Source organism: Stenella coeruleoalba (genome assembly GCF_951394435.1).
Source record: "Stenella coeruleoalba genome assembly, chromosome: 5".
In the NCBI taxonomy this organism is placed as follows: domain Eukaryota; kingdom Metazoa; phylum Chordata; class Mammalia; order Artiodactyla; family Delphinidae; genus Stenella; species Stenella coeruleoalba.
This window is the reverse complement of record NC_137150.1, coordinates 73,882,852-73,897,733: the sequence shown is the minus strand read 5'-3', so window position 1 is coordinate 73,897,733 and position 14,882 is coordinate 73,882,852. Positions and strand designations below refer to the sequence as shown.

The 14,882-nt window shown below is 42.4% G+C and overlaps 1 protein-coding gene across 1 annotated transcript in view; it reads right to left on the bottom strand.

Annotated features, from left to right (window-relative positions):
- OSBPL11 (oxysterol binding protein like 11) overlaps positions 1 to 5,975 on the bottom strand; it is a 99,323-nt gene extending 93,348 nt beyond the window's left edge. Inside the window, exon 1 of the mRNA XM_079923163.1 lies at positions 4,490 to 5,975. Coding sequence (XP_079779289.1) covers positions 4,490 to 4,680 — 191 coding nt within the window. The 5' untranslated portion in view covers positions 4,681 to 5,975. The remainder of the gene's footprint in view (positions 1 to 4,489) is intronic.
- Positions 5,976 to 14,882: the final 8,907 nt, after the last annotated feature.

The window sequence follows — 14,882 nt, the reverse complement described above, 5'->3', positions numbered from 1 at the left end:
ACCTGAAACTAGCACAATATTGTAAACCAACTATAGTTCAATTAAAAAAAAAATGGCCAAAACCTCTGAACAGACATTTCTCCAAAGAAGATAAGACAAATGACCAATAAGTACATGAAGATACTCAACGTTATTATTCATCAGGGAAATGCAATTCAAAACCACAATGCACCACCACCACCATTTCATACCCACTAGGATGGCTAAAACCAAAAAGACAGACAATAACAAGTGTTGATGAGAAGGTGAAGAGATTAAAACCCTAACACACTGCTGATAAGAAGGTAAAATGGTGCAGCAGCTTTGGAAGATGGTCTGACAGTTCCTCAAAAAGTTAAACAGGGGCTTCCCTGGTGGCGCAGTGGTTGGGAATCCGCCTGCCAATGCAGGGGACACGGGTTTGAGCTCTGGTCCAGGAAGATCCCACATGTCATGGAGCAACTAAGCCTGTGCACCACAACTGCCAAGCCTACGCTCTAGAGCCCATCAGCCACAACTGCTGAGCCCATGTGCCACAACTACTGAGGCCTGCACACCTAGAGCCTATGCTCCACAACAAGAGAAGCCACCTCAATGAGAAGCCCGCGCACAGCAACGAAGAGTAGCCCCCGCTCACCACAACCAGAGAAAAGCCTGCGTGCAGCAACAAAGACCCCAAAATAAAATAAATTAAAAAAAAAAAAGTTAAACGGTTACCATATGACCCAGCAATTCCACTCCCAGGTATATATCCAAGAGAAATGAAAACACATGTCCACACAAAACTAGAACACAAATGTTCAAAGCAGCATTATTCATAATAACCACAAAATGGAAACAACCCAAATGTTCATCAACTGATGAAGAGATAAGCAAAACATGGTATATACATAAGTGGAGTATTATTCAGCCACAAAAAGGAATAAAGTAACGATATATGTGACATTTATAAACCTTGAAAACATTATGCTAATTAATTTTCTAAGTCTGTAAAGCCAAAGCCCAGGGTTTGAACCACAGTCGTTACTAAATTTCAACCACTCCCTAAGACATAACCTGAAATCTCCATTTTTTAAAACGGGATAGTAGAAAATTACAGGTAAGCAGTTGAATTTACAGCTCTCAAGTTCCAGAGAGAGCTGCTGAGGCCATGGAAAAGACTGAGATAACAAACAGAAAACATGAGCTTAAGAACAGAAGATGATGAAGTATCACACCAGCTTCTAAAGGAAAAGAGCCAACCAAAGAAATGAAAAAGGAGCAATTAGACGACAGTTAGAGCAATAAAGGAGAAACCAAGAGAAAGTAATGTCCAAAAAGTCAAGAAAAGAATAATAACAGATACACTTACAGAGATATCAACTGGAATAGGAATCTAAAAACATTCATCATTTTTTACTCATATCCTTGGTAAGGACAGAGCCAACTGTCATGGGTTGAGCAATAAATGAGGGCTAAGGAAATGGAGGCAGTTTGAGTGTAAACTGTTTTTAAGGGGAAAGGATTTAGGTTAGTTTTCATTATTGTTGTTGTTTTTAAAGTCTAGAGCTTTGGGCCTCACAGGAAGAAGCCAGGGAAGAAGGAGCAATGCAGGACAATGGATAAAATTGTTTGATCAGTGTCATAGAGGACAAGGGGATAAATTCGATTGAGAGGTAGGCTGAAGGATTAGCTTCGAACAAGCCTCATTTAAGTAAAGAGATATGTCAGTATGTAAATGCAGTAATGCGTTATATATCTGCATCCTTGGGGAAGAGTTCCACATAACTGAATTTTCCAGATACTTAAGCATTTAAAAAAAACTTTTAGCTATTTTCCTTGAAATTGTTCACTACTGTATCTTACAGTTCTTTGCTTAAACAGACTGTGCTTTCCTGGATGACTTAAGGTCATTGTAACTATGATTATATTACTAGGAAGTAATACAGCTTAGTCTGCATGTTAACTTTTCAAACCTTTGACTGTCCTATGCTGTCAGCTGCCATTTCCTGTTACACTTCCCCTGATAACTTTTTTCATTTGTGCGTGCAACAGATTCTAGTTTGAAAATTATATAACCAGTAAATAATACCCTAAGTAAGGGATAATAGGGTCCTGAATCAAACTATAGGAGTAAAGTATATGGCTTTATGACAGTGTTAAGAAACCTGTTTCACTTTTTAATTCAATTAAGACTGGGTTTCAAAGAGTTGAGGATGTCAGAAGACTCACCTCTGGCTACATGAAATATTATTTTATCTTGCTTCCTTAAGTCATATCAAAATAACCCTGCTAAGTTATTGATAATTTTATATGGTTAGTCTTAAACCACAAAAGAAAAAGCATCATGCATTCCAAAAGTGAGCCTAGACATCTCATAGTAACTAAATATACTTTCCTGTCATATAATCACTTATCAATAAAAAGTTATAATCTTCTACACTTTGTTTCTGTGTGTTAATATAGTCCTGCATATTTCACATATATGGATATTATTTGTGATAAATGTATATCCTTCATGAAATCTTGACTTTAATCCCTTTCAAATTTCACAACTACAAACAGCACAAAAGCTAAAAAGAACCGAGAGCTAAGCACACAGGCAGTCAGTTAACCAAAATTTAAGAATTCATTCCTATAGTTCCAATACCATGAGATATTCCAATTTCATTCATTCTTAAGATTCTGAATAATCCAGCAATTCCACTTCCAGGTATTTATCTGAAGGAAAGGAAAACACTAACTCAAAAAGATATCTGGACCCCCATGTTCATTGCAGTGTTATTTACAATAGCCAAAACATGGAAGCAACCTAAGTGTCCATCAGATGGACAGTGATCATTGGACAAAGAAAATGTGGTATATATACACAATGGAATATTATCCAGCCATAAAAAAAGAAGGAAATCTAGCCATGTGCACCAACATGGATGAACTTTGAGGGCATTATGCTAAGTGAAATAAGTCACAGAGAAGAGACAAATACTGTGTTATCTCTCTTACATATGGGATCTAAAAAACAAAACAAAACTCATAAATATAGAGAACAGATTGAGGGTAGCCAGAGGGAGGGGTGGGTGAAATGGGTGAAGGTGATGAAAAGGTACAAACTTCCAGTTATAAAATAAATAAGTCCTGGAAATGTAATGTACAGCATGGTGACTACAGATACCATATAGATACCGTATACTATATCAAACATTTGAAAGTTGCTGGGACTTCCTGGTGGTCCAGTGGTAAAGAATCCACCTTACAACGCAGGGGACGCGGGTTCGATTCCTGGTCAGGGAACTAAGATTCCACATGCCGTGTGGCAACTAAGCCCACATGCCACAACTACTGAGCTGGTGTGCCTCAACTAGAGAGCCTGCGTGCTGCAAACTACAGAGCCCACGCACTCTGGAACCCACGCACCACAACTACAGAGCCCATGCGCCCTGGAGCCTGCGCACCACAACTAGAGAAAGGAAGCCCCACGCACCACAACTAGAGAGAAGCCTGTGTGCTGCAACGAAGAGCCCGCACGCCTCAATGAAGGCCCCGCGTGCTGCAACTAAGACCCGACGCAGACAAAAATAAATAAAATAATAAATAAATAATAAATAAATATTTTTTAAAAATAAGAAAGTTGCTAAGAGAATTCTCATTAAAAAAAAATTAACTCTGTGTGGTGACAGATGTTAACTAGATCTATTGGGGTGATCATTCCACAATACATACGAATATCAAATCTTTATGTTATACACCTGAACCTAATATGTTACATGTCAAATATTTCTCAATTTGGAAAAAAAGATTCTGGATGGTTATATCCACCTACCCTTTACATATCAAAAACAAAAAATAAAACTGCCATTGCTTCTCCAGTACTCACTTCCTGTTCCTTCAGTTTTTCATTCATATCAATAAAAATTAATAAACGTAGAATCTCTCAAAGACAGAGAGGTGTGAGTGGCCTGATCGAGTCAAACTGAAACATCTCACTAGTTTAGAGTTTCGGAGGCACTAGCAGTTGTACTTTTGCCTCTGTATTCAGATTATTTATGTACATCTCTCCTTCTAAATGGCAAACACCATGAGGGCAAGAATCTTTTCTGACTGAATGATTCCATCCATCACTGGATAAACATGTTTTGAGCACCTAGCATTTGCTAGCCTCCGGAGAGAGCTGAGTTCAACAGTCCCTACCCTCAACAAGCAAGGGAGGCAGACTTATTGTAAACAAATTACAATATAGGAAAAACAAAAGTGAGTATAGAATCAAATCAGAGAAAAAATTAGCTCTAGAGTCGTGGAGGAAGTTCAGGGATACATTTATGTGTTCTCCAAAAGGCCTTCAATAAATACCTGTTGAATGAATGGACAAATGAATGAATTAAATATTGCTAATAAAGATGAGACCACAGGTCCAAATGAAATGTTATTAGTTACTTCTGAAGTTAGTGAAAAAACGTCATCCTTCAGCAACTGTAGGAATGCAGACTCCAGCACACCCCGACCTCAGGCTATCACCGTGGAGAAAGAGCCGTACCTGTACTGCCAGCCTTTGGCACTGCCGCCTCGGCTGCTGCCGCTGCTGCTGTTTCCACCCCCACAGCTGCTGTTGCTGCTGCTCTTGTTCGGGGTCACCGCGGTGGCCAGGCCCTCCAGCCTTCCTTCGCTCTCGGAGACTTTCATTGTTGACACTGGTTCACCCCCCTGCATCTTAACTCCAAGGTCCATTTGCCCTTCTTGGGCGGGAGAGAACAACTCTGTAATTTTGTAAGTGACAAGATTTAAGATCTGATCTGAAGGTGATCCCAGTTGCTAAACCAGACGGCGGCTGGAGTAGTAATCATCAAATGGTCCAGGGGAGGAATGCAAGCATTCCCCCTGAAGGAAAACTTTTAAGAGGAGAGGGGTAGCGATGAGGACAGATGTCCTTTCAATATATATCTCCTTCCGGGCAAAAGCAAGGAGAAAAAAAATCACCCTGCCAGAGGATTTGGTGGCATGCTCAAAGGAGAAGCAGGAGCAGCGTGGGGAGGTCGCGGACTCTAGCCAGGAGTGCTGGGCGAAGGACGGACCACGGACGGGTACCCGCGGCCTGACCTCTGCGCTGACGGACTGACCCGCCGCGCTCCCTCTGCTCCTCCGGCCGGTCCTCAGCGGGAGGATTCGGTCCAGCCCGCTCGGCGGTTCCCACCGCAGCCCTCGAGAAAGAGCTGGAGCCGCCCGCGAGCAGCCCGGGAGGAGGGTCGGAGAAGGAGGCCGCCGAGGGCGGGACGCCGGCTCCCAGGGTCGCCTAGCCTCCAGGTAGAGGCGAGCTGCTCGGGGCGACTTCCTCCAACGCCCCCGGGCCTGGGCCCTCGACTGGGTTCCCGGGGTCGGGACGAGTCCCTTGCCCTCGCTCTAGCCCGAATGTGAAAGCCACAGCTGCAGCCACCACCCCACCCACTGCCCCCAGTCTGGTCACCCGCCCGGCTGCTCTCTCCCCCCCACTTCCCTTCCGGAGTAGTGTGAGCTCACTTCCCCCAGAGCAGAAGCCCCCGGCGCCATCTTGGAGCAGGGCACGGGGCCCTGAAGGGGGCGGAGCCTCGGCGATGGCTGTACTGGGGCGGCGGACTCCGAAGCAAGGGAGGCGGTGGGCAGCAGAGGGAGGAGGCGGTGGGACAACCAAGGAGGGAGAAACAAAGGAGTTAGTGCCCTACTGGAGGGTGACTTCCGGCCTTCCTAACCCGAGCCAGGCCGTCCATTTGAGGGCCCATTTCAGTCATTTTAGGAAGAAAGCTTAGAAAAATAATATCATTTCTATAAGGAATTACAAAACCATTTCTTCATTTTAGTTATTTCGGAAAAAAAAAAAAAAGCATGATATTGGCATAAGGCAAATCAGTGTTATAAATGAAAAAGAAACTGTCCTGGAAATTAGAGCTCTCGGTATCAAAGTATCAAAGTATTCCTTCTAACCTCAGACAACTCATTCACCCTCCTTAGACCTAGATTTTTGCATTTGTAAAATAAGAGTGTTTAGGTGATTTCTAAAGTCCCTTCTAATTGTAAATAATAGTTTCTAACAATTGAATGTACACCATATGTGAAACACTATGGCAGAGGCAAAGAAGTGTTACTCAAAGAAAGTAAATAAAGTAATAAAGTAGATACAGACATATAGGTAATTAAGGCCATGAGGAAAATAAAAGGAGATGATACAGAAAATAAGCAAGATGGAATAGAGAACTTACTTTAGAAAGAACAGTTGAGGAAAGTCATCTATGAGGAGATGGCATTTAAAGTGAGAGAATAAAGAAACGTGAGGAAGCTAAGGGAATAGCAAGCTTTACTTATTTTGGGAGATGAGAGACCTGGGACCTGGAGCATGGTGAATAAGAGAGTGGTGTGAAATGAAAGTGAAGAGATAGGCAGAGAAATTTGGATTTTATTGTAAGTGCAATGGAAAATCATTGAAAATTTTAATAAAGGAGGATTGTGATCTGACCTATGTTTTTAAAAGATCTCTCTGTTCTTTTCAGCAGATGGTGCTGGGACACTGGCTATTCACATACAGAAGAATGAAATTGGACCCCTACCTCACACCATACACAAAAGTTAACTCCAAGTGTATGAAAGACATAAATGTAAGAGCTAAAACAATAAAACCCTTAAAAAAAAACATAGGTGTAAATGTCCACAACCTGGGGTCAGGCAAAGCCTTTTGAATACAACATCAAAGCATAAAAGAAAAAATAGGTTGGGTTTCATGAAAATTAAAAACATTTGTTCTGTAAACCATACCATCAAGGAAGTAAAAAGGCAATCCATAAAATGGGAGAAAAATATTTGCAAACCATATATTTGACAAGCGACTTATATCCAGAATATGTAAAGAGCTCTTACAACTCATTAATAAAAAGATAAATAACTAAATTTTAAAATGGACAATGGAACTGAATAAATATTTCTCCAAAGAAGATATAGCAAAGGTCAATAACTACATTAAGAAGTTCTTAACATAGTTACTAACCAAGGAAACAGAGGTCAAAACCACAATGAGGTCTTCCCTGGTGGCGCAGTGGTTGAGAGTCCGCCTGCCAATGAAGGGGACACGGGTTCGTGCCCCGGTCCAGGAAGATCCCACGTGCCGCAGAGCGGCTGGGCACGTGAGCCATGGCCGCTGAGACTGCACGTCCGGAGCCTGTGCTCCACAGCGGGAGAGCCCACAGCAGTGAGAGGCCTGCGTACCGCAAAACAAACAAACAAACAAACAAAAAACCACAATGAAAGAGAGCTTCACACCCACTAGGATGGCTACAATCACAAAGGTAGAGAAGGGAATTCCCTGGCAGTCCCATGGTTAGGACTCCGTGCTTTCACTGCCGAGGGTGCGGGTTCAATCCCTGGTCGGGGAATTAAGATCCTGTAAGCCATGTGCTGTGGCAAAAAAAAAAAAATATATATATATATATATATATATATATTATATGTGTGTGTGTGTATATATATATATATATATACCTTTTACATATATAAATATATACCATTTATATATATAAATTTATATATATAAAAGGTAGAGAGCAACCAAACCAATGTTGATGAGGGATGTGGAGAAATTGGAACCCTCATACACTGCTAGTGGAAATGTAAAATGCGGTTATATCCGCACAATGGAATATTGGTTGGCTATAAAAGGAATGGAGTGCTAACATATGCTACAACAAAGATTGACTTCAAAAGCATTATGCTAAGTGAGAGAAGCAAGAAAGCAAAAGCCACATATTGTGTGATTCCATTTATATGAAATGTCCAGAATAGGCAAATCTGTAGAGGCAGAAGGTAGATTAGTGGTTGCCAGGCCTGGGAGGAAGGAGGAATTGGGAGTGACTGCTAATGTGTATGAGGTTTTTGAGGGGTAATAAAAATGTTTTAAAATTAGATTAGTGGTGATGGTTGCACAATCTTGTGAATATACTAAGACCCATTTAACTGTATACTTTATTTTTTTAAAATATTTATTTGGCTGCACTGGGTCTTAGTTGTGGCATGCGGGATCTTTAGTTGCAGCATGCGGACTCTTAGTTGCAGCATGTGGGATCTAGTTCCCTGACCAGGGATTGAACCCGGGCCCCCTGCATTGGGAGTCTTAGCCACTGGACCACCAGGGAAATCCCTAGCTGTATGCTTTAAACAGGTAAATTCATGGTAGGTGAATTAAATCAAAATAAAGGTATGTTTTAAAAAACAAACTCTCTGGGCTTCCCTGGTGGCGCAGTGGTTGAGAGTCCGCCTGCCAATGCAGGGGACACGGGTTCGTGCCCCGGTCCGGGAAGATCCCACATGCCGCGGAGCGGCTGGGCCCGTGAGCCATGGCCACTGGGCCTGCGCGTCCGGAGCCTGTGCTCCGCAACGGGAGAGGCCACAACAGTGAGAGGCCCGCGTACAGCAAAAAAAAAAAAACTCACTCTCTACCTGCCACATAAAGAATTAATTTTAGTGGGAGAAAAAGAGGAAGTAGGGAGACTAGTCAGGAGGCTATTACAGGAAATGAAGTGAGAAGCGATGCTAGTGATAAGACTAGGGTGATGGCAGTCAGGATAGAAAAAAGTAAGTCCATCTAAACTGTATGGAGGTAGGAGTGGCTACGGTGCTGTAAATAGATTGGATTTGCAAAGGTGCAGTAATAGTCTTACAGGTCTTTCCAATTCTGGGCTTTTCTACACTTTTCACAGATCACAACTCTGATCATCCCCCTTTGAAACTCAGAACCTTCCAAAGACTTTTCATTATTTATGGAATAAATTCCAAACTCCTCTATCCAAGAAAAAAATAGCATGAAGGTTGTTGTAATAGCTATAGGATTTAAAGTTATCCTTTTATAGTCCAATACTGACTGAGATAAAGATGTCTAAATAAGCAATAAATTCAGCCAGCTATAGAAGTAAGCCACACTTGGACTCCCCTGGTGGCACAGTGGTTAAGAATCCACCTGTCAATGAAGGGACACGGTTCAATCCCTGGTCCGGGAAGAACCCACATGCCGCGGAGCAACTAAGCCCGTGCACCACAACTACTAAACCTGCGCCCTAGAGCCTGCAGGCCGCAACTACTGAGCCTGCGTGCTGCAACTACTGAGGCCCATGTGCCTAGAGCCAGTGCTCTGCAACAAGAGAAGCTACCGCAATGAGAAGCCTGTGCACCGCAACGAAGAGGAGCCCCCGCTCGCCGCAACTAGAGAAAGCCCACGAGCAGCAACGAAGACCCAATGCAGCCAAAATTTAAAAAAATAAAAAAGAATTAACTAATTCCACTACTGATGAAATAAACAAATCCTGAAATAATTTATTAAAAAAAAAAAAGTAAGCCACCCTCGACCAAGATCATCCAGGCTCCAATCAAGGAAAAGAATCCTTATGAGTGTTACACCTTCACTGGAGAAATGGCAGGTGTGAAGGATGAACATGCCAACCCAAGGATAAGGGACAACATAGAGTCTGGAAAAGGCCTCAGCTTTAGAGAACCAGAAACTATTTTGTCATTGCTCCCAGTGGTGATGAGACTTGGGGACTAGCCCATGCTAACCAAATGCACAACAGACTGATGTGTAGCAACTGCAAAGATAAGTGTTACTTAATATTGAAAAATACAGTACAGAGTACTCAAGTTTGGTGTCAGCACTTTCCATGCAAGAAACTCAACAGGATAAGCTAAATTATTACCAGAAGTTTACATGACGGTCATGGAATCAGAGCCAGGAGAGTTGATTGATAGATGGGGTTTTTTTTGTTTGTTTTGTTTTGGTTTTTTTGGCGGTACGCAGGCCTCTCACTGTTGTGGCTTCTCCCGTTGCAGAGCACAGGCTCCGGATGCGCAGGCTCGGCGGCCATGGCTCATGGGCCCAGCCGCTCCGCGGCATGTGGGATCTTCCCGGACCGGGGCACGAACCCGTGTCCCTTGCATCGGCAGGCGGACTCTCAACCACTGCGCCACCAGGGAAGCCCCCATTTAAAAAAATTTTTTTTTTAAGTAAAAACTTTTTGTTGTTGTACAGTAGGGTCTGAGTCTGACTTTCATTCAATGTCTAAGGAGAAAAGAGGGCATACAATTTGAACAAGGGAAATAAAGAAAGGCACTTTTTTTTTAATGCCTTCAAAGAAGGATATGTTCATCTTTTTGAAGAGTTTAACGTGCATTCCCCGGTATTCCAGCTGGATGATGGATCAATGCATCCTTCCACATGGAAAGAAGCTGCATAGCATAGTGGTCAAGAACATGGGCTTATGTGTCCATGCACATGGATACTGATTGCATGCATGTGACCTTAGGCAAGTTACCTAAATTCTTAGTACTTGTTTCCTTGCCTGAAAATGGGAGTAATAACATTTCTGCTATGGATTGAATTGTGTCTCCCGAAAATTCATCTAATCTCCAATCAATGTGATGATATTCAGAGATGGGACCTTAGGAGATAATTAGGTTTTGATGAGGTCATGAGCTTGGGGCCCCCATGATGAGATTAGTGCCCTTGTAAGAAGAGACACCAGAGTGCGCTCTCTCTCTCTCTCTCTCTCTCTCTCTCTCACGGCCCCCTGCCATGTGAGGACACAGGGAGAAAAAGGCCATCCGCAAGCCTAGAAGACAGTTCTCACCAGAAACTGGTGAGTTTGATCTTGGACTTCTAGCTTTCAGAACTGAGAAAATCAATGTCTGTTGTTTAAGCCATCCAGTCTATGGTATTTTGTTATGACAGCTGAAGGTAAGACAATCTCCCTTTTGAGTGATTATCAGCATTAAATGAAATGACACATGTAAAGTCTGACACATGACATGCTACGTACTTAGCAAGTGTTAGCCATGGTTACTAGAAGAATAGGGTTTACCAAGTAAAATGAATGGTTGTGTTTGGTGAGGGCACCTTTCCCCTGGACAACTCTGAAGACATCCGACATATTTCTATGGTAGAATACCAGCTTTGCCTCCCAGATGAAATGGAGTTTTCCAGAGGTAACAAAAGAGATCTGTCAGGGTCAGGATACGTAAATGAAGAGTCCTAAGAACGTTGCCTGGAATCACCAGCTTGTGGGTGTCTGGGTGAAAACGCAGGTGCACAGGGTGATCCCTGCTTCAGTGTCACCCCCTCACAGAGGCCTTCCCTGACCACTCACTCTGTACAGAGTAGCAGCCCTCCCCATTTCTCCACACTTTTACCCTGCTTTAGTTTTCTTAAAAGCACCTGACATTATATGATTTGTTGTGCATTTTTTGTCTGCTCACTAGAATGTAAGCTGCACAAGGAGGAAAGAGTCAATTCTTTTTTTTTTTTTTTTGAAAGAGTCGATTCTTTTTTCCCCACCTCTGTCTCTCCAGTACTCAAACATCGCCTGGTACATGTGTTGAATGAATGAATGAATTTATGATAGTGGTTAAGGACACGAAACTTGGCATCAGTCTTCAAATCTTGGCTCTGTCACTTAGGACATGTGATCTTGGGCAAGTTACTTACCTTGATGAACCTGAGTTTTCTCATCTGTAAAACGGAAATAGGATGAAATAAGAAAATATATAGAAAGTGCTTAGCACAGTGCCTGGCATCTAGTTAGCACTGAACCAATGCTGGCCACGTTTTCTCTTTCTCACCCTGATGGGCAGAGGAGGGAAGAGTAATTTATTTCCCTGAAGCACAGGAGACCTGCTTTCTCTATGAGCCTGCAGCTGTGGCAGCTGGAATGAAGAGCTGGACAGGCTGCAGAGAAACTGGAGACAGGAGGGGAGTGGGAAGCAGTACTTAATCCCATGAGAGCTGCTGTGAGAATAAGGCTGTGGACCCGCAATTTCTATTTTTTAAAAAATGAAGGTAGGAAAAGAGAAAAACAGAAATTCTGAGAAGACAAAATGTTCACATTCACAGCAGATGTTACTACTACTGTGGTGAAACAGAATTTCAATGAACCAGGAGCCCCATCCTCCCTGCTTCCAGCTTAGACTGAAATCCTTAGCCATTTCCCAGTCCAATGGGGTGATTCAGCCGAAGGGCTCTAAGCTAGCGAGTGTTTCACTGGAAACACTCCCCTGCCAAGCTCAAGGCTCCTTGTGGGAGTAAAAGAAGCAGACACTCTCAGGGCTTTTGTTTGAGAGGAGGAAGGAACCTTGACAAAGAGAGACTGGAGCTGTGCTCAGAGTTTGATAAAATGATTTTTTTTCCTCCCTTTCTTTGCCTCCCCCAGCACCTCTCCCCTGAATCCCTATTGAACCTGAAAGTATTTTGCTTAAATAAACAGTAGACAGTGACATTAGCTCTTCAAACTGTTATAAAATGAGAACACGTGTTCCTTCAATGTGATGTGCTCAGCCTGTCTGTTTTTAGACTCATTTGGCTATAGTGTAGGTAGTGTTTTGCTGACAGAAGCCCATAAAAATGCAAAGTCAATGGGAGCCACATGACCTTTCCATCATCAACTGGTGAATACCCTCGGAAAGGAGAGAAAGGAAAGCCAGCTAATGCTTTATCATGAAACCACATGGGTGTGAATTCTGGGGGTCAGCATGCGAATTTACTGTTCCCATCAAGTAAGTCAGCTGACAAGAGAACATTGATTTACTTCACAGGATATGTGCCAACGTCTCTTTTGAAAACACCACATCCCATCACCAAAACAACAACAACAAAGTAAATACTAGGGTAGCATTTTTCAATGTGTGCTCCACACATTATTGCAGGATATTAATAGGTGTTACTTGATTTAAATTTTTTCTTGCTGTGATTAGATACATTTGAAAAACACTGATTTTTTTTTTTTTTACACCGGTTCCTTTATTGCAGGACTTCTTGGAGGATTTAATATGCTGATGTACATCATATATCTTTCTAAGAGAGATAGAAGGTGCACTATTTCCCAAAATTATTTGACCACAGAACTCCTTTTACATAGAACATCTCCCAGGAAGAGTATCCACAAAGTTTATAGGTTGGGATACCCCTAGAAAGCAAGTAGAATCTTATGAGAAAAGCCATCCAGATTAAATTTACCTTATTTTGCAAGTTTTAGCATCATTTCTCTCCACAACCTCCCCTGATTCTGCATGGCTTAGAATTCTTAGCATGAGAATAGTTCCCCTGGGTGGTGATTTTAGGATCAAGGTCTCAGATGCAGCCATAAAGCCCCTGGCAGGGAAAGAGTTGCAACTTCAAGGCTCTAAGCATTGAAAAGATGGTGTTTCTCATATATAATTCCAAATAAAAATAATACTAACCTGTGAAACAAATGAAAAAGAGCCCAACAAAGTTTGGATTTCCCCCATCAAACTCTGGAAATACTTGGAAGGGCGGGGCTTTATGGTGTGCCAAGCAGCTACCTAGTCTGCTCATTGGGTGGCCCAGCACTGCCCTGGAGAGACGCCCTCCCGCCTGGGAGAAGGGAGATCCTAAGGATCCTCTTACTGGTCTACCCTTGTACAAATGGACTTAATTCAATCTCTTTCCCATCTGTGAAAGGAGACTCAGGAAGGTGAAGTGGTAGAAAGCTTGTAACAGGAAGGGAGCTAGAGATATCAGCCCACTGACAGGCCTGGGGCAACAGGGAATTGGTCCTAGTTCAGCTAAGTGGATAGTGGATTGTGTATTGGATGGTTTTGCCTTGGGCCTTCTTTTTTTGTCTTTTTTAAAATTTTTTCGGTCTTTTTTTAGTCTTTTGGTCTGAATAACTATCATGGATTCTACACTTAAGGTCTCTGTGGGGCTATGTTTGCATTTACATGAAGTCTTTAATGTAAATCTTTGATAAGCAAGAACAGACATAATCTCTTTCATATAAGAACTCCTCCATTCCCACCCCCCCTCCCAGACTGTGAGCACCTCGAGGGCAGATTGCTAGATCCTGAGCACTTATGGTATATTAACGAATATATGTGGAATCTAGAAAAATGGTACAGATGAACTGGTTTGCAAGGCAGAAATAGAGACACAGATGTAGAGAACAAACGTATGGATGCCAAGGGGGGAAAGCAGGGGTGTGGGGTGGTGGTGGGATGAATTGGGAGATTGGGACTGACATATATACACTAATATGTATAAAATAGATAACTAATAAGAACCTGCTGTATAAAAAAATAAAATAAAATTCAAAAAAAAATAGTGATGGTTTCTCTTTTTCCTCATCTTCTTGACCTAAAATGAGGTCTGCCTAGAGAAAAGGAGATTAAATGGTCTCAGATTTTCAAAGCCAATGAATATTGTTTCTTATTTCTTCTCTGAAAGCCTTCATTATAGTCACTAATTGAACAAATATTCATTGCACATGAATTATATACCAGGTACTCTGCTAATTGCAAAGGTAACAACCATAAATAAGACATAGTTTCTGCCCCCAAAGTCTATGTATAGAACTGGGAAGGCAGATCTTAAACAAGAAATTTAAAATAAGTGAGAAGTGTCAAGATAGATGTATCGGGACTTCCCTGGTGGCACAGTGGTTAAGAATCCGCCTGCCAATGCAGGGGACACGTGTTCAAGCCCTGGTCCGGGAAGATCTCACATGCCATGGAGCAACTAAGCCCGTGCACCACAACTACTGAGCCTGTGCTCTAGAGCCTGTGAGCCACAACTACTGAGCCCGTGTGCCACAACTACTGAAGCCTGTGCGCCTAGAGCCCGTGCTCCGCAACAAAAGACGCCACTGCAATGAGAAGCCCACGCACCGCAACAAAGAGTAGCCCCCGCTCACCGTAACTAGAGAAAGCCCGTGTGCAGCAATGAAGACCCAAAGCAGCCAAAAAATAAATTAAAAAAAAAAACAACTCACTTACTTAACAACAACAACAACAAAAAAAGATAGATGTATCAATAGTATGGAGCCTGAGGAGAAATAGATTGGTGGGTGGGTGGGTTTTTTTTTAACCTAATGTAGCAATCAGAGAATGGCTTCTTTTTTTTTTTTTAATATATTTATTTA